Here is a 23,953-nt window from a genome sequence, read left to right on the forward strand (position 1 = left end):
TGAATCAGTATGAAAGATGGTGGGAAGTATTTATTTTGTATTCTAAATATACTTCTGATTTTAGCTATGACAAGCTACTCAGTGATAAATTTGTGTTCCTTAACATTGACGTCAGTGTTTGGCAAACAGAAGCAAGTCATTCAAGGAAATATCTGCCTGTTTGCTACTCTGGTATGTTGAGACCAGTGGGTACAATTTTTAACTCTTTGGAGTAAAGAGCATCTTGGATTTTGCTCAACATTGTTTCCTCTTTAGTGTAGGGTTTTCCAGCCTTGGCACTGCTGAAATTTTGGAGCAGATAATCCTTTGTTGTTGGGAGTTGTCCTGTGCATTATAGATTATTAGTAACATCCCTGGACTTTGCCCACTAGATTCCAGGAGATATTGCCTTGGGGAACAGAATATCTGTCCCCTGGGGGACAGAATAACCCCCAAATGAGACCCCTGCTTGAGTACAATGCCTCACACACCATAAACACCCCCAAAATACTTGCTAGATTAATAAATATACTTAAACCACAGCTAGGCATTTCCTTGTCTTGTCCCACTGTATCCTCTGAATTATCGGAATTTACAATTTGAAATACTGTAGGGATGCAATCATTATCAAAATTCTGTCGTATTGTAGACAAAAGTTCTAAGGGTCTTAACTTACCTAGAAGAGAGGTTTTAGAGCATTTTGCTTTTAAAATACCCTAAAACATTATATTTGAGGGATGGGTTTTCTAAAAGCCAAACCATGCTGCAATGTGTGTAGTGTATGTGTGCTTGTGTCTTTGAGAGACATAGAATGACATCAGTAAGGTTAGACAGACTGACTGAAAGTTGAATGAGCCTAGTGAGTTGTTGAGGGCAAGGAAGGATCTGGAGAGATTCCATTTGGGGCAAGTGGTAGAGCCCAAAAAAGGGAATGCGCATGCCCTAGGGGACTTCTATTTCTATGAAGAGGCTGTACATTAATACTCAAATTGTAATTTTTGGAATACTTCTGTTTTTATTAAAAGAGAAGCAAGAAAATCAGCATTCAGAAATAAGAGGTATACTAATAAGTTTAAGATGTGATATAGTTTTGGAAATTTATAATGAAAATTTTATTATGATGCCTTTCTATCTTCTTAAGGAAGATTTAGATGAACATAGTTAACTCTTACTGGTCTTTTTATCACAACACAATTCCTTTGAGCTTTGATCTTTCTTTATAAGGTAGTTGCTCACAATTTGTTTCCACTCTTAATGCCTCTCACTGGAAAATATAGTTATAAATTTTGAGGAGAGAACTGTTACTATGTTTCATGATTTTTAAGAAAGATACTTTCTTTTATATCAATAAGGGTAAGAATGAAAGGGATATGAATATAACAGTTATATTTTTGTATTGAAGAAATATTTCATTTTGTTTAGAAACTTTTTCTTCTGTAGGATATGTTATTTTAAATTTTTCATGTTTTCTTTAATTACCATAAATACTAAAACTTACATAGAATTTGATATGAGATATAATGAAGATTTTGTAGAGGCTTAATGATTTTGATTATAGAGAGGTTGTTTGTTACAAAATCATGATAAAGATATTAAACAAGCTCATGTTTTCTGGGCAACAAATTCTGCAGTGTTATTCTAGCATATATTTAGTTTATTGCTATGGAACGTTAATAAGTAAACCTTTTAGATGGCGATTTAATTATTTTTGCTTTTGAAAGAGTGATGTGACAGTGTTATCAACCCAAATGGTTCCTGGATATGTCACCTTTCCATAAGGGATGTTTTATGATGTTTGTTCTTGTAGTTTTAGCTTTAATGGAAAGGAAAATAGTTTATGAATATGGGGATTGTTTAGTTTGTACTTTTTACGGTAAATCATTTCACTCATGTGGAATATAGAAAAAAGGTAATTCTTAAAACTTGCAACTAAACACAAAGTACTTCATGAGAATGTGGCAGTAAAGTGGCTGAATTATATCACGAGTTTGTGTACTGGTGTGATCATATCTTCATGAAACACTTTATACTTTGGGAATGATATTGCTGCCCCATCATTTTTATTACCTTAGAGTCAAAAGTCTTTCACTCCCCCTATTGTGTGAAGTAATACTGACTCTACACAGAAAGTTTCACTTTGAAGTTTGGCCCTTCTTTTATTTTCCTGCTATAGGCATGAGGTTTTGAATACTTTATTAGAAAAATATTAATTAAAAATTCCTATTTTTTAATGTATTTTCATCTTTTTAAAAAAGCCTAATATAAGTGTGTTGAGCTGTAAGGAATGCTTTAGAACTGGGTTGCCCAACATGATAGCCACTAGCCACAGTGGCTATTTCAATTTTAATCAGTGAAAATTAAATAAAACAAAATATTTTCTTTTTCAGCCCCACTGGTCATATTTCAAGAGCACTACAGGGAGACAGTGCTGACATAGAATATTTCCACCAGCGCAGACAGTTCTGTTGGCTACAGTGCTCTGCAACCTGGGGGCTCAGTCTAATTTACCACTTGCTTTGTAAATAAAATTGTACTGAAACACTGCCAGTTGTCTCCATGTTGTCTAGGGCTGCTTTCAGGCTGTTAACAGCAGAATTGAGTAGTTGGAATTTAGACCATGTGACTCACAGAACCTAAAATATTTTCTTTCTAGCCCTTTGTAGAAAAAGATTGTGACCTCACTTTAGAGTTGAGATTGTTTGTATAGCATAGTTAGTATATGTATAGTGTATGTTAGTAGTGAGCAGGTTATATAAGGCAGGTTATCATAATTCAAAGATGAACCAGATCAGAAGAACATCAAGAATAGAGTCATCAGGCCAAACCTCTGGGTTACTAGCTGAGAACCGCCATCCTCTTGTAGGGACAGCTAGAGTGCAAGTCCTCCTCTAGTAGATCAGGTTCTTTCCAAATATGAGAGAATTAAGAAGACTGTCAAGCAAGACATCACACAAGTGGTCCATCTACTCCGGGTGGGATGGACAACTGGCAGAATTAGTCCACACTTGCCATGAGGCCCATCCGTGCTGCTGGCGCATTGTCACACCTGGGCCCAGAGCCTGATTGGGAGTAAGTGATGGAATCTGCAAAGGACATGAGGACAGTTAGAAAATTTAGAGTGAAATGGGGTGAAATTTATCTGTTAGACCTATGAACCTTTCAATTAAATCTTTTAATTTAGTCTTAAATTGGAATTTATTCAAAACGTTTATTTCTTTACTAGAGTAACTGCTTTCTAATTTTTGATTGAGTGGCTTATTCTAGTATTTTCAGTGTCTTCTTTTATCTTGTGGACTATCCAAGGAATTGAATCTCTTAGATAACATTTGAAATACTTAACCCCATTTTGTTTTTAACATTTTACATACAATTTTTAAAAATAATGTTTTAAACCTGTGGAGCTTTCCCATTTTGATGGGACATGAGCTTGCTTTTTCTGTGTGTGTTCAGCTTGGTTTTGTTTTTTTAATGGAGGCCAAATCATGATGTATAAGTTGTACCCCAGACAAATTGATCTTTGAAGATTCTGCTAAACTCTGATTTTTTTAAAAATGTACTTTTAGTTAGTTGTAAGTTGTAAATTGTAATACAATCTAATAAAAGTAAGCTTTTGACATTGGCCTGATAGAACTGGCTTTGCAACTCTCTTTGTTGCATTCCCAGGTTGAAGCTGGCAGTTTCTTACTCAAAGTGCCCTTGGGTCTCTGTGGCCAGGGCTTCGGTGAGTGCCTTATAAAGGCTGACCTTCACTGGAGCAGATGATAATGTAGCAGGCAGAGCTAAATTTAGAGGGAAAGCAAGCCTCTGCTCCAAATAGTAACAGCTTAAACGATAGAGACTTTTGGTGAACAGAGTATCTTCACTTAGTCTTTCAATATCAGTAGGTGAGTCTCTGTGTTTATTTTAATTTTTGGTGGTGTGTACATCAAAATCTTTCCATCTCTTATATATTTACAAGTCATTGTGCTATTTTCCATACAGAATATTTTGAGGGGGTGAAACAAAGCCACATAATTAGGCTATGAAGAAACAAACGTTGAGTGTTTAGAGCTGAAGAAGGCTTAAACGGAGCTGACAGTTTCAAACTAGGGTAATTCCCTTATAGGTAGGCTGTGTTTAGTAGTAATCATCCATTAGCAGCCACATGAAACAAAGTAGAAAGGTAGAGGTAATTGGGGGACCCCAGGTGTTTATTTTCTGGGTCTTAAAATAAAACTTTTAGAGAGGGCTCACACTTTTAAAATATTTTTTATTCCAAAATAATAACATCCTTGGCAAAGAGTATCTCCTTCCTTGCATGTTTACCTATTAGAGGAGTTTCAGGCTAGTTGGGCTCTATTTTTTCTATTTTTGTTTTTGCATCTCCGGTGTGAGACCCCAGCTCTTTAACAGGTATCTTTCTTTACTAACGAAGAAAACACTTTATATAAAAATTTGTTGTTTGGGGAGAAATGTGGGCACAAGAAGAATACACACGCATGCACACGTGTGTCTGAGTACATATCTATCATCTATCTGTTATCTATAGATATGTAGATATATATGCATTACTTGTTCCTTGATAAAATGTTTGCCGATTAAGAGTGAATCTATTGAAAATGCCCACAGGGAGATTTCTGAATGAAAGAGTTTTGCAGTGAGTATAAGTAATGCATTAGAAGCTGTATTTCCAACATCTATCAAATAAAATGAGATTTCATCGATTGAGTCTATTACATTTATAACTATTTTAATGCATAGTTGCTGCCCCGTACACATACAGCAATCAGTTGGTTTCTCTGCCCTTGTTCTGAGACCCTATAGCTGGTTTCAACTATCTCACTGTATTGTAAATGTTGGGATTTTATCTCCAGAGACTCTGTGCTTTTTGAGGACCTGGAATGTGCCTTAGTCACCTTTATTTAGCAAAGCATGATGTATTGAATTCACTTAACTTTATAGGATTGATAAAAATTGTCTCTACTTAAGCCATATTACTGTCTGGGATTGTTACCTTATTTTTAATTAGTTTTACTTTTTTTAAGTTCTGATTAAAGTTTTCAATGATAGATTGCTTTCTGTGTGAAGATAGAAGTTTCTTTTCTTTAGTGGGTTAGAAGAAAGTTTTGGTAATAAATTGAATAATTTTTCCATGCTCAAGAATTTTTTTAAAACTTTGAGACATAAGTAATTTGCTTGAATACTATAAATTTTCTTAATTGTTTAATGGTATAAGTATAGGAGAAAATCTAGACATTTTCCAAGTCACAGTTTCCAAATACTTTGAAAGATAATTAAATAATTTGCTTGGCATTATCTTTAATTGTTTGGGCTTCATAATTTAGGCAATCTAGACATATTTTCAGATTGTAATATTTATGCCAGCAAACTTATTCTTCATTTTAAAAAGTTCTTATTTTTTTCACTTTTTTCAAAGCTAATTTATTATATCTTTTAATTGTATATTAAATCCAATAGAAGAATATAGAATACACAAATATCTGCCCACTGAGGTAAACAACAAATGCAAGATCTCCTAGCAGTTTTTTATTTTTATTTTTTCAATGTTTTTAATTGATTTTAGAGAGAGAGGAAGGGAGAGGGAAAGAGAGAGAAAAACATCCATATGAGAGAGAAATGTCCATCAGCTGCCTCTTGTGTGCCCCCTACTGGGGATCAAGCCCAAAACCCGGCCATGTGCCCTGACCAGGAATTGAACCTGCAGCCTTTTGGTGCACGAGAGGACGCTCAGCCAACTGAGCCACACCAGCCAGGGCTCTAGCTGTTTTTTATATCTTTCTGAAATTTTACTTGCATGGAAAAGCGTATATATGTATATGTATGTGCCACTTTTTTAACCAAAAAATTATGTTTTACACTCTTATTCCACTTGCTTGTTCCATGAGCAGGGCCTTGATCATCCGTCACAGCTCATTTGACAGTTATTTATTAGGTGCTTACTCTTCACTCAGCGTTATTTTAGTTGCTAAAGACACAGTATTGAGTAAGACCTGTGAATTCCCTGCCCACAGGGAGGTCACACTCTCATGGGAGAAACAGACCATAGGCAAGCAGGGCACAATCTGAAGCGGCAGGTGCTGCTTAGCACCACGAGAGAAGGAAAGTGTCTCCGCACAGGGGCATTTGATCGGGTGTGGAGGGTCAGCCCAGGGAGTGCCGGGCAACATCCTTCCCAGAAGGGAGGTGACCATCCTGGCACATCGGCAGGAGAGGGCAGTGTGCCTGGAGCGCAGCGAATGATGGGAAGAGAGGTAGATGCAGGAAACATAATCAGAGAGGTAGCCAGGGCTAATGCCTTCTTTTGTAAAGCATCATGAACTTCCATTGGATGGCTTTTTATAACTTGTTTAACCAGCCTCATGTTTGTGAGCATTTAAATTGCTGGTTTTTGTATTCATCCAACAATGCTCAACTGAATTCTTTTGTACAGACACAGAATACATTTGTATACTTGTATAGGTATAGCTAGAGTAAATTACTAGTAAAGGAATTGCTGGAGCACAGGTTGAACACATGTAAATATTTATAGATATTTAACAAGTGCTTCCCAATAGTATTGCATGGAGTTTACCCCTCATGCCAAAGCTTATGTCTGAAGTTGTTTCCCCTATGTCTTCTGTCAACACTAGATATTATTAAACTTTAGAACTTTTGCTAGTATAGGAGTTAAGATTATGTGTTATTTTTAAGAGTATTTTCAGTATGGGTGAGATTAAACATATTAGCCGTACATTTCTGCCGTATGAACTGCCTAATTGAAATGCATAATCTTTATTTTCTTTGTTTTCAGAAATTTTATGAATAAGCATCAGAAGCCAGTGCTAACAGGCCAGCGGTTCAAAACTCGGAAAAGGGGTAGGTCGTGCTGTGTGTTCGTGTGTGTATAAGTGTGTGCTTAAAGTTCTAATGAAAACATAAAATTGAAGAAGAATTAGAATTCTGTAGTTTCCAGCTAGCCTCACTATTCTACTCTCTTGACCCCTGGATAGAGACTCTGAAGGTCTGAGATTCAGCCTCAGAATCACCAGTCACTTAGGCATTTGATTTTGGACAAGTCATTTAACTTATCTGAGCTTTGTGTCATTGTTTATAAAATGAGGATAATTATATCCGTTCAAGTTGCCACTCAAGACAGTTGATTACCTTTAGTGTTTTGACATCAGCATTTGTGTTTGGTTTTTGCTTTGTTTGTTGTTTTTTGAAAACTATAGATAGCAAGGGTGCTAAAACTAAGAGAAAAGTAAATTAGGGAAAGAGTTTTTACCTTTTCAGAATTTAGGGAGTCGAATTAAACTTTTTGCCCTTTTACTTATCTTTAAAACTCAGGATATTTTTAAGTGTCTTTTGTTGTGGGAAGAGTAGTTTGAGGGTGACTGGTAAAATTTCTGCTTACATGAGTGATTTCTCCTTTTTTATGTTATGTTCATCTTACCATCCTTTCTGTGGAAAGAATATTTTTAAATGTTTATAGTTAATCCAATTTCTTGGATTTAAGAACAGTTGAGCCAATACTTGATAAGGAAACTCTTAAAAATAGAAAACAAATGAAATTATTGTGTTGACTAACACTGAGGAAAGTGACTGAAAATATTTAAGGAAGTATCATGTACGAAGATAAATGATGGCTGAATATCTTTCTGAAGGCCTCATTGCTGATTATGAAGCATAATGCCATCCATGGGCATCAAGTGCTACACTGTTCAGTTGATAACCCATATTATATGCCTTTGGCCTGTCCAGTTGAGGTATTGGTGCAGCACCTGCTACTGATACTACCTTGCCTGCTGTGTCTATGTAAGGACGAGTGTAGTCATACAGAAAGAAAAAGAGTCTCAGTACAATAGGTCATTTGGATTAGAAGTGTTACCAAGTCACTAAGCAGCACTGAGGCTGAATTTAACTAAATGCTGCCCGCTGGAAACAAACTTCAAGCTCCCACTAAACAATGAAAATTAAACAGTGTTAAAGCAACCAAGTGGTTATTTTGTACAGTATTTCTGTTTTGCACTCTCCTTCTTTCAGAGTTTTTGTTTGTTTGGTTTTTTGTCTTTTTGGGGGGTGGAGGTTGTTTTTGTTTTTGTTTTTCGGTCTTTTTTTTAATCTCTGGCTCATCCCATAAGCTGTCTGAGTAAAAGCATAGCCTGAGCCACCACCCACTCTTTAGTTCTCTAACAAAGTGATTTCCCCATTGAGATCTGGAAGCTGGTACCAATCAAGGCACTATCACCAACATGCATTCATTGTCTTACTGTTTAAAGCAGTCTTGAGGGGGGAAAAACTAAAAATCACATAGTTGATTTCCAAAGGGTTTCATAAATGAGGAACAATACAGTCCAGAGACCTAATTACAGTTGAGGTTTTGTTGGGTCCAGTAACGTGATAATGTTTAATATGTGCCCAACTGTGAGGTGCAGAAAGGCCTGCCATCTCCTGCCCGCCGAAGAACCGTGTTAATCTCAGACCTGGATCTGCAGCTCTAGCAGCTTTATTAGTGTGACGCTGATTCACGCGCCGTAGCTGAGCTCCAGAGCCAAGAGCCGGCCTAAGAGTGTGTTGCGCAACAGCAGACGTGATTCCACAAGCAAACTGGCCTTACAGTGTTCAGTTTGCAACCGGAAAGGTCTTCTCTAATTCTGAGCTGGCTTGCCTCGGTGGGCAAGATCGTGCCTGAGTCTTACTGCTGCTGGAGCACTCAGAGAGAGAGCCCAGCCATCTGTTATATAGCACTGCTCCATTGAGCTGCGTTGATATAACTCAGGCCTGCTGGAGATTGAAGCAGCACTTGAGCCATTTTATGCCAGACTGCTGGCGGGAGAAAAAGAGTCAACCTCGTTTTATATTCTTTGTAATAGTGAATCGCCTCCTGACGATTTATTGTGCTCTGGCTTTTCTTTTGCTGCTATGACGGGGCCGGCTTCAGATAAATGGTTGGCAGTTTTGTTAAGCTGAGGAAAAATCCACTGAGGCTGTTTCAAGGTCATTTTGATAGACTGTCTTCTGATTTGAAATTATTTCCTAGCAAAGCTAATGCTCTTCCATGTACAAGTTGGTACAAAAATGTATTTCTTATTGCTCAACATCAAAATTCAACATTATGGCAGGACCCATCGTATAGAACTCCTTCCACACTGTCTCTTCCTTCATGAAATATGCATATCTTGTTTATGATATTTCCTCCAAAGAAGTTTCGTTTTCCAGGGTGGCTTATGGAAATCTGAAAGGATGAAAATTTCCCCCCTGAACCGTTGTTATGCTTAGCTAATGAAATATTTAATAACAACTGACCTCCTTGTACATTTTTTAGGGAAATTGGATTAAAATGAGGGAAAATAGGAGAGGAAATAAATGACCCACCTGCACATCTAGAGTGACCATGGTCCCAGGTTTCTCCCTGAGGCTTTACATCTGTATAGTGGTTTGAAATCACTTAGATTTACAATGAGTGGTGGAAACAAATAACCAAGTAGAGCATTAAATGTGTAAATATATAGCGTATATAGTTAGAAAACCCATGATGGTTATCTGCTTACTAATATACCTTAGTAACGTAGGTTATGTTATTTATCACTTAATTATCAACGTGTTGGAAAAATGCTATATTAACCAGTTACCATAATTCCCAGAGAAAGCAATGTACATAGATAACTTAGAGGCATATTTGAGTGTCAGAAATAGGCCTGTTTCTCTATGTCAGTATAAGGGCTATTGTGACTAATTCCAGCGTGTCACACTTGTGATTCACCAGCACAGTATAAATTTGAGACCCTAATTATATATTCCCACTTGGAGGGAGGTTTGACCTGCCAAATGGAAACTCAAGGAAGCAATGGCATATTTTCGTTAGGATTTGCTAGCATCTCTGCTAGACTGTCCTCAAATGAAATATGAAATTACATATACTATTGTTGCAGATGAAAAAGAACCTTTTGGTAAATGGTCTTTTTTCCCCAAACTTCCATCCATGTTCTTGCCATGCCCCAGTGCAGGAATTTTGTAATCCTCTGCACAGACACTTACCTTACTTAGGAGGTGGGAATTTGTTTTCCAGCCTGCACAAGAGTTACTAATCCCATCATGTCTTGTGACGTTTCAAGATTCCCAAGCTGTAAGTGATCATTTTGACTTAATGCATCACTGCTCACTGTTGAGATATCTCTGGCCCTGGTATGCCGTCTCCCCCCTTTTACTTTTCCTCTTCCTTGGCAGATCTTTTAGAAAATATAACTGGAGAATGAAGCCTTTTTTTATTTTTAGAGATTCTCCCGCACATCTTACTACCCACCCACTCCTGCTCCGCCTCATCTGTCCTCTGGAGTTCCCATTCCTTCCTCCCCCTCTACACAGCAAGACCCTGGTTGTATTTTCCCTGCAGTCAACATTGGCATGTTCTTGGCTACATAATGTTTTGCTTATGCCATCAAAAGGACTTTCATCTCTTGTTCATGATGAATAGCGTTTCAAGTTCACTTACATCTGCTTTGACAGTATCTTGTGCTGCTTCAAGCTAATGTACTGGGAACAACCTTCTCCTCTGATTCTGAGGTGTTAACCCCTTAGGAAACCACTATGAGTAGTCAGTTTGTGGTGTCTGCCTTTAACGTGTAGTTTTTAATTGTATCAAAGTTGTGCATGCACATGGTTTAAATAGACAGTTCTGCAAGACGTGTTATAGCAACAAGCCTGCTCCCCACGAGAACCCTTTCTACTCTTAAATTGCTTCTTTTAACATTTACATTCGTGCAGTCAAATACCACTCTTCAGTGGCTGCTGTTTCTTGCTTTTCTTTTGGAGACAGTGTGCATGCGCTTCCTGCGTGGAAGGTGAGGGTTTGCCTCTCTTGCTCTGCCCACCCACCTGCAAGCCGCCGCCTCTGGCCTTTCATTAGATCAGCTTCAGCCCAACCGCTGCTTCGAGTCAGCATTACTGTGACTGTGACTTCGCACGTGCTGTTCGTAGCCCAACTATTTGGTCACTTTTCCTTTTTCTTTTATCTTTGAATGTAATAGGTTTACTCATTTCTTTGCTTTGTTTCCTGTGCCTTCAGCCCAGTCACCCCTGACCTCCCCCCTGTGTTGTATAAATCCCCTACTAGAGTGGACACTGGGGATTCGCAAGTTACTGTTGAAGGGGTTCCTACCTTATGATAAGAGAAAGGCGCTCGGTCAGTGCCCCCCCACAGCGGTCAGCGTGGAATGCTGTCTTTGCTGCCTGGGAGAGCACTAGGGCCCGGCTTTTGCATTTTTTCCTCTCTTCCCTGGGATCTCACGACTTCATAAGATCATGAGATCACAGTATTCTCTCGTTTTGATGGAGTGTCGGCTTCAATAGATGTTTTTTTAAAAAGTGTACGAGAAACATAATTTTTGAGGCCTTAAACCCCTCAAAGTGTGTTTACTCTGCTCTTACTCTTGGTGGATAGTTTGCACTCTGGGATTCTAGCTTAGAAATCGTTCTCCCTCACAATCATGAGGAAGTTTCTCCTGGTTTTCGGTACTTCTGTTGAGCAGTTCATTTTCACTCCGTTCCGTGACGCTTAATCTGATTTGTCCTTTTGCCCCTGCAACTTCGCACAGCTGCATGTCCCCGCCGTCTGAGATACCCAGTGACAGGCGCCCTGCTGCGGGCCCACTTTCAATTTTCAGTCCCTGTGCCGGGTGCCTGGACAGCCCTTTATGGGCAAATGTACATCCTTCAGTTTTGCGAAACTTCCTTGAAATTTTTAAATAATTTCCTTTCCTTTTTTTTTTTAAAAAAAAAAATTATATTTTTACTATGCTTATTATTTGGACATTTGACTGGTGGGTCACTTTTCTTACTTTTTGCTCCTATTTTCTAGGTCAGCGCCTCTCTGGAGTTTTTAACTATATCTGCGGTATTTTTCATTACCAGGAATTACTTCCTCTTCAGGAAATGTTTCCTCTCTTTCATGGCATTCTTTTCATCCCCTTTTCCTCCCGCTCCTCTTTCCCCCGAAATTTTGGGTTCTCCTCTTGCCCTTCTCTCCCCACATCCTTTGCCTTCATCTAGTTTTGGGGTGGTTGTTTTTGTCTTCTCTGACCTCTCTCTGGTCATCTTGACTTCTTTTCAACAGTGTATGATCCTTAACTTAGTTCAAGATCTGGCTCCAGAGTGACCTCCCACAAGAAGTCTGTCAGAGTCTGCTGAGGCTACGAAGCTACACCATGTCTATATTCCTACATCCTCTGACTCCCTTTCAGGGCATTTCCAAAATCAAAACTATTTTCAAAATAATACTAAGATATTATTTGCCCCTTTCACATATTGTCACGAGTTTCCAGAGGCTAGAGGTGTGTGATAGCCCAACAGATCGCATGCATCTGTCTGCTGGTGAGTCAGGAGTTAGAGATTTGCAGCCCGGCCGAGCATGGCTCAGAGGTTGAGCATCAACCTAGGATCCAAGAGACCAGGATCCAGGAGACTACAGTTTGATTCCCTGTCAGGGCACATGCCCAGTCTGCAGCCTCGGTCCCCAGTTGGGGCCGTGCAGGAGGCAGCCGATCAATGACTCTCTCATCATTGATGTTTCTATCTCTCTCTCCCTCTCCCTTCCCCTCTGAAATCAATAAAGATATATTTTTTTAAAAAGAGATTTGCAAAAATGTAAAGCAGTGCCTCTTTTCTCACTAATTTTTTTTCATTAAGTAAATCTCCTCTTTTAATATCTATAAAGTAAATATCCGTAGCTACAACCTCTTCGAATCCTCAGTACTTTCTAAGGGTGTCAAGGGTTGAGAACATGTACTCCGAAGCTGGATATTTTTATACACTTATAGCTCATAATATATATTAAGTATTTAAGTATACTGGAATAATTTATCTTGAAAAAAGAGATATCTCTCCAAGAAATACCAAGTGTTGGGGAGGCTATGGGGAGAAGGGAACTGTAGGTGGATGCAGACTGGTGCAGCCACTAGGGAAGACAATGTGGAGGTTCCTCAATTAAAAACAGAGCTACCATACAGCACTGCAGTTCCCCCTCTGGGTACTTAGTGAAGAAAACAGAAACACTAACTCAGAAAGATACGTGCACTCCCAGGTTTACTGCACTATTACTTATAATAGCCTAGATATGGAAGCAATCTAAATGTCCATCAGTGGACACTTTGGTGTATATATACATTGGGATATTATTCAGCCCAAAGAATAATAAAGAAGGAAATCCTCCCATTTGTGACAACATGAGTGGACTTTGAAGGCCTTAAACAAACTCATAGATACAGAGAACAGATTGGTGCTGCCCGAGGCAGGGGATGGGGGTGGGCAGAGTGGGTGAAGGTGGTCAGAAGGTACAGACGCCCAGTCATAAAACACGTAAGTCGTGGGGATGCAATCAATGTACATACAGTGTGTAGTTAATAATACTATATTGTCTATTTGAAAGTTACCAAGAGAGTAGATCTTAAAAGTTGTCATCATAAGAAAAAAATTGTAACTATGTATGGTGATTGATGTTAATTAAGTAGACTTATTGCGTTAATTATTTCACAATATATACAAATATCGAATTACTGTGGTATACACCTGAAACTAATATTATAGTCACCTACATCTCAATAACAAATAAAAAAGAGATGTCCGTCTTTATTTCCTCCCTCTCAATCTTTATTTTGTTTTTATATATATTCTTTATTTTTAGGTGATTCTCCCTGGATCTTTTTTTTTTTTTCTTTCTATCTCAGATGAAACAAAATTTTAAGTTTGAAGTGTTATACTCTATTTTTATGTATTCGAGTTAACAATGTTTTTGTGGCCTCTTTAAACAGAAATAAATTACATGAATAAATGTTTGAGCAAGGGGTTTAGAGCATGGAAATCTAGTAGAAAAACTTAATTGCACTTCAACTTTTAAATAATTACACTATCAAATATAGAACAGTGAACAGAGGAAGTATGTGGTTGCGTTTGGGAATGTAATATGTAAATAAAGTAATAATTTTATATATATATCTTTTTAATTTTAGATGAAAAAGAGAAATTCGAACCCACAGTCTTCAGGGATACACTTGTCCAGGGGCTTAATGAAGCTGGAGATGACCTTGAAGCTGTAGCCAAGTTTCTGGACTCCACAGGCTCAAGATTAGATTATCGTCGCTATGCAGACACACTCTTTGATATCCTGGTAGCTGGCAGTATGCTTGGTAAGCCTTGCGTTAGCATCTTCCTATAGTATATGTACTAATTCTATTGAAACATTTCTTACAAGATAGAATCTTTATAAGTTTACATTTGTGGGAGTCTCAACAATTTTTACCTAGATTACAATTTGGAATAGTCTTAATGTGGCTGTGAAATGATTATTAGTTAAAAGAGGAATAGAATTGAGGGGTTTTGTTGACAGTACAGTACAGTTGGCCACTCTGCTTTAGCTAGACGCCAGCTTCCCCATGGGTTCCTCATCCTTAACTGTTTCTGGAGGAGTAATTTCTGCAGTATAGTATAACTTTGTGTATGTCATCTAGGTCCTTCCAGGATATTTATTTAACCCCCAGTGTCATGCCAACTTTTCTTTTGAATCCACCTTTTTTTTTTTTTGGTTCAATAAAATGTAACTGTGTCAACAAATTTAAAAATAATTACTAGTGTTTTATTAAATGCCATTTCATCCATAAATAATAAAATCTCTCAGAAATATAGTTTAAATCTAGTTTAAAAAATCTTTGTAACTGTGAGTTTATAACTAAAGGATTAAAGATAGAAGTTTTAAAATTATTACATATGGGTAAAAAGGGAAAATAAAAACTGTATCTTATAGAGCAGAGGCATCCGGGAAGAAGGCTGCAGAGTACTGTTTTAGTGACACGGTACCTTGATTTAAATGTTTATTAGGTAGCATAGCCACCCATTGTTTCTTTCATAGTTATTCTTTGGACTTAGTTCTTATAGTTAGTTTCTGTGGTAGCCTGTATTTCTAGAAGTGGTCAAATTCCCTAGGCCAAAAATAGTCAAATTCCCAGGGATTTTCACCTGCCATGGGGACATTTACAGATGTGTGGAAGTGTTGTGGTTGCTACATACACTTAGGAGTGGAGGCCAGGTATGCCACCTGCTTCACTGTGCAAAGGACAGTCAGTACATTGAGAAACCGCCCTGCCCAGTGCGCTGCCCATGGCTTTCATTGAGAAACGCTGCTTAAGCCAGCCCACTTTAAGACAGGTGTATATGTGTCTCCATTTGGAGGTAGACTCACCCTTTAATTTCTCCCTCCGAGCTCTTATATTTATTTTGATACTTGACCTCATTTACTACAGGCCCCTTTTTGGTCTGCACTGCTGGCTCTCACTACATAAATTAACTTTGTTGTTGTTACTGTTTATAAAAATACCTCACATCATCACTGTAGGTAATTCAAGTCCAAGCATAAAAGCTATAGGTAATGTGTTCAAACCCAGAAGTATAACCATTTTTAATATTTTGGTTAGTTCCCTTCTCTTTATCTAAATACACAAACTTTTGAAAATGGGATAGTACATAAATATGATACTCAACATGTTATTTTGTATTTACTCTGCAGTATGTTGTTGCCTTTTATGCCCATGAGTGTTACCTCGGATGATTCTAGAGTGAATTAAAACTACTGATTTTGAAGAATATTTAAGTCATTTCTAGTTTTCATTATTACAAACAACAATGTAATCAGTATCTGTATACACATATATTTGTGCTTTTATTTGGTTATATCTTTAGGTATTTAGCAAGGAATTAATGAATTGAAGAATGGAGATATCTGTATCTATGTCTGTCTGAGAGAGAGAAAACTAGCCCAAAAAAGGGAATGTTAGTTTTCATCAAAAATCTTGTGTTCCTAGCACTGGCTGAGTAGCGTAGTTGGTTGGAGCATCGTCCTGATGCACCAAGGTTGCAGGTTCAGCATCCAGTCAGGGCCCATACAAGAATGAACCAATGAGTGGATGGATGGGTGGAACAACAAATCTCTCAATGAGCCTATCTCTCTCCCTTCTCTCTCTAAAGTCAATAAATAAATTAAAAAATCATGTGTTTCTGTTTACCTACACCTTTAGCAATGTTAGGTATTTTCAGTTTTGTCCAGTTCTTATATCTTTGTCAATTACGTAAGTGATAAATATTTTTATTTAAAAGTTTTTAGGTTAATAATGAAGTTGAACATTTTCTGATGTGATTATTAGCTTTTTGTATTTCATTAATTATGATATGCTTTTGTTGATGCACTGGTAAATTCCGTGCAAAAATAGTCTTCAGAGAATTTTGGTTCTTGCTAAAGTCACACAAGACGTCATTACTTAATCACATGGACCGTTTCCAGTTCTTTGTGCCCTCCTGACAGCACTGTTGACCCTTCTGTGGCACCTGGAATGTTTTGCTTTCTTCTCTTACATGAGACCATTTAAACTTCCTCCTACATCTGGATGTCGCTTCTCACATGACTCCAGGGTTTCCATGCTTACTCTCCCCACATATGTATTAAATTATCTGTATGCTGCGTATTGATTATCTCAGGCTTCATTTACCATCTGTATAGCAATGATCAGCCAATTTATATGTGCAGCCCAGGTTTCACTCCTTCACTTCTCATCTGTACATTCACAGTTGTTTGGTACAACTGTGAGCACAAGGCCGTACAGCCCAGATGTCTACCCAGGCCAGACCTGTGGTGTAATGAATGAAGCCAGTCAGGTGCATTCTTTTTATATAAGCGCTTTGTTTACTTATCAACTACAGGAGAATTTTCTTCCCACAAAATTATTTACCTTCTCCCATTGTTCTTGAAACAACACTTATCTTGGTTTTTCAGTTCTACCCTTTGAAGGGTAGATACAAGAAATAGTTCACTGTTTTTACTTGTACTTTGAGAAAAACAGCAGACTCACCAAAATTTTTAGAAATAGCAATTAATGCTTGGTCCCAGTATCTGGGAAAATAAATTTTAATGTAGCAATATTAATGTGTAACATGTTTTGTTTTGTAAAAGAATGCAGTTTTTAAAACTTACCACTTAAAAATAAGACTGTAGTTTCAAAACCAGATGTTTCAGTTATGTAACTTCTATCGGGTTGGAATTATTAGTGCAGGGTTGTTAGAAGATTATCATCTTAATAAAATGTTGGTCCAGGTGGTTGAATTCATTACAGAGAGCTAATTAAATCTTATGCATAAATTATCTGAATGAAAATGACTCTTGAAGGAGCTGATTTTTCTAAAAAACTAATTTACTTGTAACACTGTATGCTGGAGTTGGGAAAGAGTTGGCTATGTGTAGACCTTTTCATCCAAAGATCTAAAATCACAAGTTAAATCAAGGCAGTTATACACTTAAACAAACAAAGTAGCTGGTACAAGTATATACTCTATAAATATTTGTTGAGTATATAAAAGATATTAATCTATCTTGGCTTGCTCAAACTTTCTACTCTAATTAAAGTGAAATAGAATCAGAAAACAGAAACACCTACTGTTCAGCTCTGTTCTTCTAATCAGCCAGTGTTTTAATGGCCACCATAAAACTTACAGGAGGAGACTTTGAATGTGGAAAGTTGAGTCATAGAAAAATGGCATTCTTTTGTTCTAGTCCATTTAGTTTATGATACCATATAGGCCATGGGGCAAAAAGATGAAAGAAAATAAAACACACTCTTTCCTAGCCAATGCAGCTACTGAGTGACGAAATGCAAATAAATGGCAAGGCATGCATACTGCCCAACCCTGCATGGAAAACTGGGTTAGTGGAGGAGGGAACAGTTCTCATGCCTCCTCCAGTAGAAACCAACAAGATCTAGAAAAGCCAGGTCTGCTCAATGCCCGTGTTGGTGAACTGGAGTCCAACAAAATATTATCAAGGCTGAAAAGTGAACCATGTCCTGATATGGGAAACACCAGGAACTGCATTGAGAATAATTGAATTAAGTTCACTGAATAAATGTTATTGCTTAGCTTCCATGATTAAGGGTATAGTTGGGAAAGAACCAGACTTATAGAGATAGGGTCTAGGAGAACAGGCAAGGCTGTAGGACAACCACCTCATACACTGTGGTGGGAGTATAAAAAGGAGCAACAGTTTGCATTGTATTAGAAGCAAAAGTATAACAGTGTGTGTATATCTACGCATGCAGATCACCCTATGACACTTTAAGTTACTCTCAGATTTTGCATCTACTTTTATTCCCCTTGAGGTGCACGGTTGGTCTGTTCTGCACAGGCTCTTCTCCTTTCAGTGTTGTCCTAACTGTAATTACCCTTCTCTTTGCAGCCCCTGGAGGGACACGCATAGACGATGGTGACAAGACCAAGATGACCAACCACTGTGTGTTTTCAGCAAAAGAAGATCATGAAACCATCCGAAACCATGCTCAGGTAGAGCCTATCATTGAGAGATTGCTTTATTAGAAGGGAAACATTTGAACAGGATTTAGGGAAACATTAGGTTCAGGAATTCTACAGGCCCCTTTTTAAATAAAAATGGTGTATAGCTCATAACACTGAAGAGATACTCAGTTGCCTTCATAACAAGACCGTGGGCATTAAACGTTATGAAGGTAGAGGTTTTACCTTTCACCTGTAAAGGATGTGGGGAATTGATACTCACTTATTTTCCCGTGGGAGCATAAATTGGTCCAGCCTTTCTGGAGAATAATTTGGCTGTATCTTTCCAAACTAAAACTACATATTTCCTTGACCCAGGAATTCCGCTTCTAGGACTCTACCCTGCAGATACGCATACAGTGTTAATTATCGTAGTGCTGCTTAAAATAATCTCAAGGGATTAAAAAAGAAATGTGACAGTCGACCAATAGAGTATAATAATTAGGTGAAGTTTGGTAATTCATATTAATAGAGGATCATGTAGCTGTTAAAAAGGAAGAACGAAGTTATTTGTGATGCGTGAAAACCTGTAAAGGATTCATATCCGAGTAAATAAGGAGCTGCAAGTCGGTAAGAAAAAGACAAGCCACCTATTAGAAAGAGACACCTAGGCATTTCAAAGAGAGGGAAATACAGTCTCCCCCCAAGACAGATAAAGACGTGTTCAAAGTCACTAAGAAAATTTCAGTTAAATCATGAAATACCCTTTTGCATGCATTAGATTGGTAAAAAGATTAGGCCCCGACGAAGGTCAGAAGTGATGGAAGTGTGAGGAACCAGGTTACCTTAGAGAGCTGAGGGCAGCCCGACTGGCCAGCTTAGGATTGGTGTGTGCCGACTCTGATTCTCCCGCAGACCCTTCTTAAAAGGCAGTTCTTATTCCCAGCTAAACGTTGCAGGCAAGTCCTAGGTCAACAAGTCTTGTTGTACACATTTCAGTATATACATGAAAAAGGCCATAGGATTCCTGGCAGCTAAGTGATTGTATTTCACATGCTAGAAACTGTCTTTACTTTGGTTATTAAAATGTAGAAGGCATGCTAAGCCACTAATATGAAATGTGTGGCCATTAAGAATTTTAACTTCAAAAAATTATTTCAATTACATGGCATTTTAGCAAAAATATTTTTTTCCTTTCTATATATGAGAAATGTGTAACAGATAAAAACTTACAGTTTTAAGGATTGAGGGGCCAGGCTCTAGCCTGTCCTCTGTAAATCTGTCCTTCTCCTCTGTATGTCAGTGGTCACGAAGCCCTCAAACAGGCGTGTACTGAACAAATGTCCTCAATTCAAAAGGTGGATTTTTACTTTTCCCCCTTACCTTTTGGTATATCAGATAAGTGCAGTTCACTACAGATCAGAATTTCTGAGTCCTGTTCCTGCTCTGACACTTAGTAGAAGTTCCGAGATCTGCCAAATAATCATGCTAATGCCTGCCTTATCTTCCTCACAGAGTTTTTGTTAGAATTAAATTAACACAAGTAACAAGGTGTATTATTTGCTAGTTGAGTTTCACTGGGAAAGAAAGATAAGAAGGCCTGGAAGGAAAATCAGTACTCATCAGTTCCATGCCTGGGCCATTCTTCTTTCCCTATAGAAGGCAGCACCGTAATTGTTACTCTTGGACCCCGTCTTGATTGCACTAAGAAATAAACAGACTTGAAGCTTTAGACGAGACTGTATCATGTGGATGTAAGAGAAAGGAATTGGATTCAGAGATCATTTCCACAGTTATCAAAATATTTATAAAATCCCACTTAAATTACATAAGAGCATCTTATAGTCCTTCTGGGGATGCTATAACAAAATACCACAGATTGGTGGCTTGAAGAACAGAATTTTATTTCTCCGTTGAAGAGGTTGGGAAATCCAAGATCAAGGTGCCAGCGGATTTGTTTTCTAGTGGGGGTGCTCTCCCTGGCCCCTCATAAGGCCATCAGTCCTATCAGATTAGGGGTGCACCCTTTGGACCTCATTTAACCACCTCCTAAAGTCTCTGTGTCCAAATGCAGTCACAGTTAAGGGTTAGAGCTTCAACATGTGAATTTGGGGTGAATACAAACATTTAGTCCATAGCAAACATCATTCCACTTAAAAAGCAGTCCAGAATGCCCCTGACATAGTCATAAGCCCTGCTGCAGAGTTCTAACTGGATTGTGGTGGCCAGTAATCCTTTATTGCCATTAAGTAATATCAATTTTTGCTCATCTGCTAAAAACTTGTTTGTATCTACGTAGACTATAATCTCCATCATGCCAGCTATCTAGGTGATTATACGTGTAACCCCCTTCGCTTCAGTTTTTGTTTTTTACTTAAAAATAGTCGTATTTATATTTCACAATTTGCTCAAATACTGGTTTTCTTAACAAATTTCTACAGGATATTTTTTAACAAATTCTTCAGATTGTATCTTACTGTCTATGATTTACGGAATTTTAGGGAAATAGTTTTGTTTGTTTTTATAGCTTTATTTGTACTAAAGGGATGGCTGGTGAACACATGTTGATCCCACATGGACTGCACATTTTAGTTATTTTCAGTCTCTGCATCTCAGAGTTTTAAAATTATATTTATTTTATTTTCATCCAAGTTATTTTTGGTTGCTCACCTGTTATATCCTTCAGTGAATTTATTTTATTCAGCATGTGCATTTTGATGCTATTTTTCCCCTTAGGCCGGAATAGCTCCTTTGAAATGCTTATAGTTCTCATATCAAAGCATGAGCATATTTAACTACACATTTTTTGTTGTAGATCCATGTTGTGGTTTGGGTGAGTTTCTACGCCTCCTTCTACTACCTTTTAAAATTGTTTACATAATACTGAATGGTTCTCTTTATGTTTAGGTCTTCAATAAACTCATCAGGAGGTACAAGTATTTGGAAAAGGCTTTTGAGGATGCAATGAAAAAGGTAAAAATTCAAATGTAATGCCTTATCTGCTTAAGTTTTTTATTAAATGTTTGTTGAATGAATGAATGACTGTAACAGATATTTAGCTAATACCTGTAGGAAGAAATACATGATTAGACTTTTTTCATTCATATTTAATATGAGATAGCATGCTTTGTTCAGTAGGAACAGTTTTATAGAATATGTTCTCTGACCTTACAGAGCTTAAAATAAAAACCAGAAATATTCAAGAAAAATAAATATATCAAGAGGAGAATCAAGTTAAGGAGATATAATTAATTGAAGCATGAGAAATAGCATTGCACAGCTGCTAATTCTCAGTAAAATTCCTTAATTTTAGAAAATACAGTCTAGCAAAAGGGATAAAGCACAGCTTTGGAGATAATATATAGGTGTAAACCTCTGGTTTTTCTCATCTGTAAAATGGCTATAATAAGATTACATATCTTAGGGTAATTGTAGAAATAAATGATATAACATATAAAGTACTTAACATAGTAACTATACATCATGTCCGTGCCCCCCCCCCCACCCCCAAGTAGGAAATAAATAGTAGCACCTTAAAGAGACCTCTTTTCAGTAATAGTAACATGTTCCCTCTTCCAATTTGTAGTTCCACTGTGTTTATATGTAGCAGTCACTATATTAACTTGTTACAGATCTGTATGTTTCTTTGTCATTGTTTCCAATTTTAGACATCTGCCTAAATTGTAGAGAAACCATAACATCTACTTTGCTGTTTACTTGCTTCTTCCTGTTCAAAGTGGTCCCATATCTAATGAAAAACGCTTTCGCTGTAAAATCATTTTTTTAAAAAAAACTCACATTCTCTGTGACCTAACTTTACATTTATAAGAGTCCTTCAGCAAGGATACATAAAACTATGTGTTTGAAGGGTTCATCACAATATTGAGAAATTGCCTAAATGTGCACTGGTGGGAGGCTGCTTAATTAAATTATGGTCTATCCATACAGTGGCTACTATGAGGCAGAGCCACATGAATTGAGTAGAGAAAATGTCTATGATAAATTGTTAAATGGAATTTCAAGTGCAGAGCAACCATTTGGTAGTAGTTTACCCTTAGGAAAGTTACTTAATTTCTTTGTGTCTCAATTTTCTTCTCTGTAAAGTGAAGATCAAGGCTGTTGTAGGTATTAATACACATACAATTTTCAGAAGAGTATCTGGTCCACTCAACAAGTTTTAGTTGTTATCGATGTACATTTCGGTAAAATCAGCCTGTGGTATACATGTAGTTATTTGTAATTTATAGACATATATCAGTACATTTAAAAATCTGGAAGGACAGCTCGCCCATGGCTCAGTGGTTGAGCATCAGCCCATGAACCAAGAGGTCACTGGTTCGGTTCCTGGTCAGGGCACATGCCCGGGTTGTGGGCTCAATCCCCAGTACAGGGTGTGCAGGAGGCAGCCGATCTCATCAATGTTTCTATCTCTGTATCCCCCTTCCTTCCTTTCTTTCTAAAAAATCAATAAAACATATTAAAAGAATAAAAAAATCTGGAAGGACACACATCAAAGTTAATGTGAATTATAAGGGAGTAGGAATAGAGAGGTTTTTTACATTTTTATGTTACTCTTTATTGTTAGATTTTATTCTACTGGCATGTATTACTTTTTTAACATGAAAAAATTTAAATGGGAAAATGTGATTCATTATATTCCTAGGTGCTTAGAAAATAAGAGTGTTTGATTAAAAAGAGAAATGAATATGTTGAAAAAATGATGTAAAGCATTCAGATAAATTAAACGTCTTACTGCTTTGTCTAATAATCACTCATGTTTTTACTTCTCTTAGCTCATTTCAACTGTGAAGGCTTCCTTAACTGTTTCATTTGTGTGATGAATATGCTTTCGAGAATGATTTCTCTTTCACAGTATTCTATTTTTTAATGAAAATGCTGTTTCAATGCTTGTAGCATCTGATTTTAATGTTGGTTAATAGAATTGAGCAATGTGAAGATTAGTTTAAAAGAATGATCTAACTTTTGCAGCATTTTGTTGTAATGGAATATTTTTAATGAACATAAGTATGTTAATGTCTTTTTAACCAAGTAGTGTTAAAATTTGTATTTTAAAAGCCATTTTACATTATTCACTTGAATTTACTCATTTCTATACTAGGAGGGAAAGGCCAGGTTGGTCTGAAGTGTCTGATTTTGTCAGTGTTTCTTCCACCCCATTCCTGGTGCTCCCTGGAGCTTTGACCACTGATGCTCTCATCCCTCACTCCAGTTTTCTTGTGAACCCAGAAGGCGACTTCATTTTAATTCATCAACACTTGAATAGGCATAAATTGGGAGTGAAATGTCCTGGTTTGGTTCCATTTCTGCCACTTATTCATAATATAAATATTTGTAGAGTCCCATAACCTCTCTGTAATGTAATAATCCTTTAACTGTTGGGGACAGTAAATTAATATTGCCATACCCACCACACAGAATTAATGGAATTTCATTGGCACTAAAGCGCTTAAGCCTATATTGGTGCCAGTAACTTTTCATAGGAGCCAAGTAATGAAAAAGGCAGCAGGATCCGGACAGTGATACTGAGCCCCGGGGATCTCAGCCGCATGCCTGAGGCCTGATGAAATAGAGAAAACAGCCGGGGGTACAGTCCGAGCTCTAGGCGGGGGAGGGTTAGGAAAGGGGGGCATTCCACAGACTCAGTACACCTACAGTT

General features: G+C 37.5%; 1 protein-coding gene across 2 annotated transcripts in view; it reads left to right on the forward strand.

Moving 5' to 3' along the window:
- The window catches only part of BZW2 (basic leucine zipper and W2 domains 2), a 55,433-nt gene that overhangs the window by 13,748 nt on the left and 17,732 nt on the right, over window positions 1-23,953 (forward strand). For both annotated transcript variants that reach the window (XM_081148096.1, XM_081148095.1), the window contains exons 2-5: window positions 6,770-6,834; window positions 13,962-14,138; window positions 18,224-18,327; window positions 21,184-21,249. In XM_081148096.1, the coding sequence (XP_081004222.1) occupies window positions 6,777-6,834; window positions 13,962-14,138; window positions 18,224-18,327; window positions 21,184-21,249 (405 nt within the window). In that variant the 5' untranslated portion in view covers window positions 6,770-6,776. The remainder of the gene's footprint in view (window positions 1-6,769; window positions 6,835-13,961; window positions 14,139-18,223; window positions 18,328-21,183; window positions 21,250-23,953) is intronic.

Source organism: Miniopterus schreibersii (assembly GCF_964146895.1).
Source record: "Miniopterus schreibersii genome assembly, chromosome: 9".
NCBI classification, from domain to species: domain Eukaryota; kingdom Metazoa; phylum Chordata; class Mammalia; order Chiroptera; family Miniopteridae; genus Miniopterus; species Miniopterus schreibersii.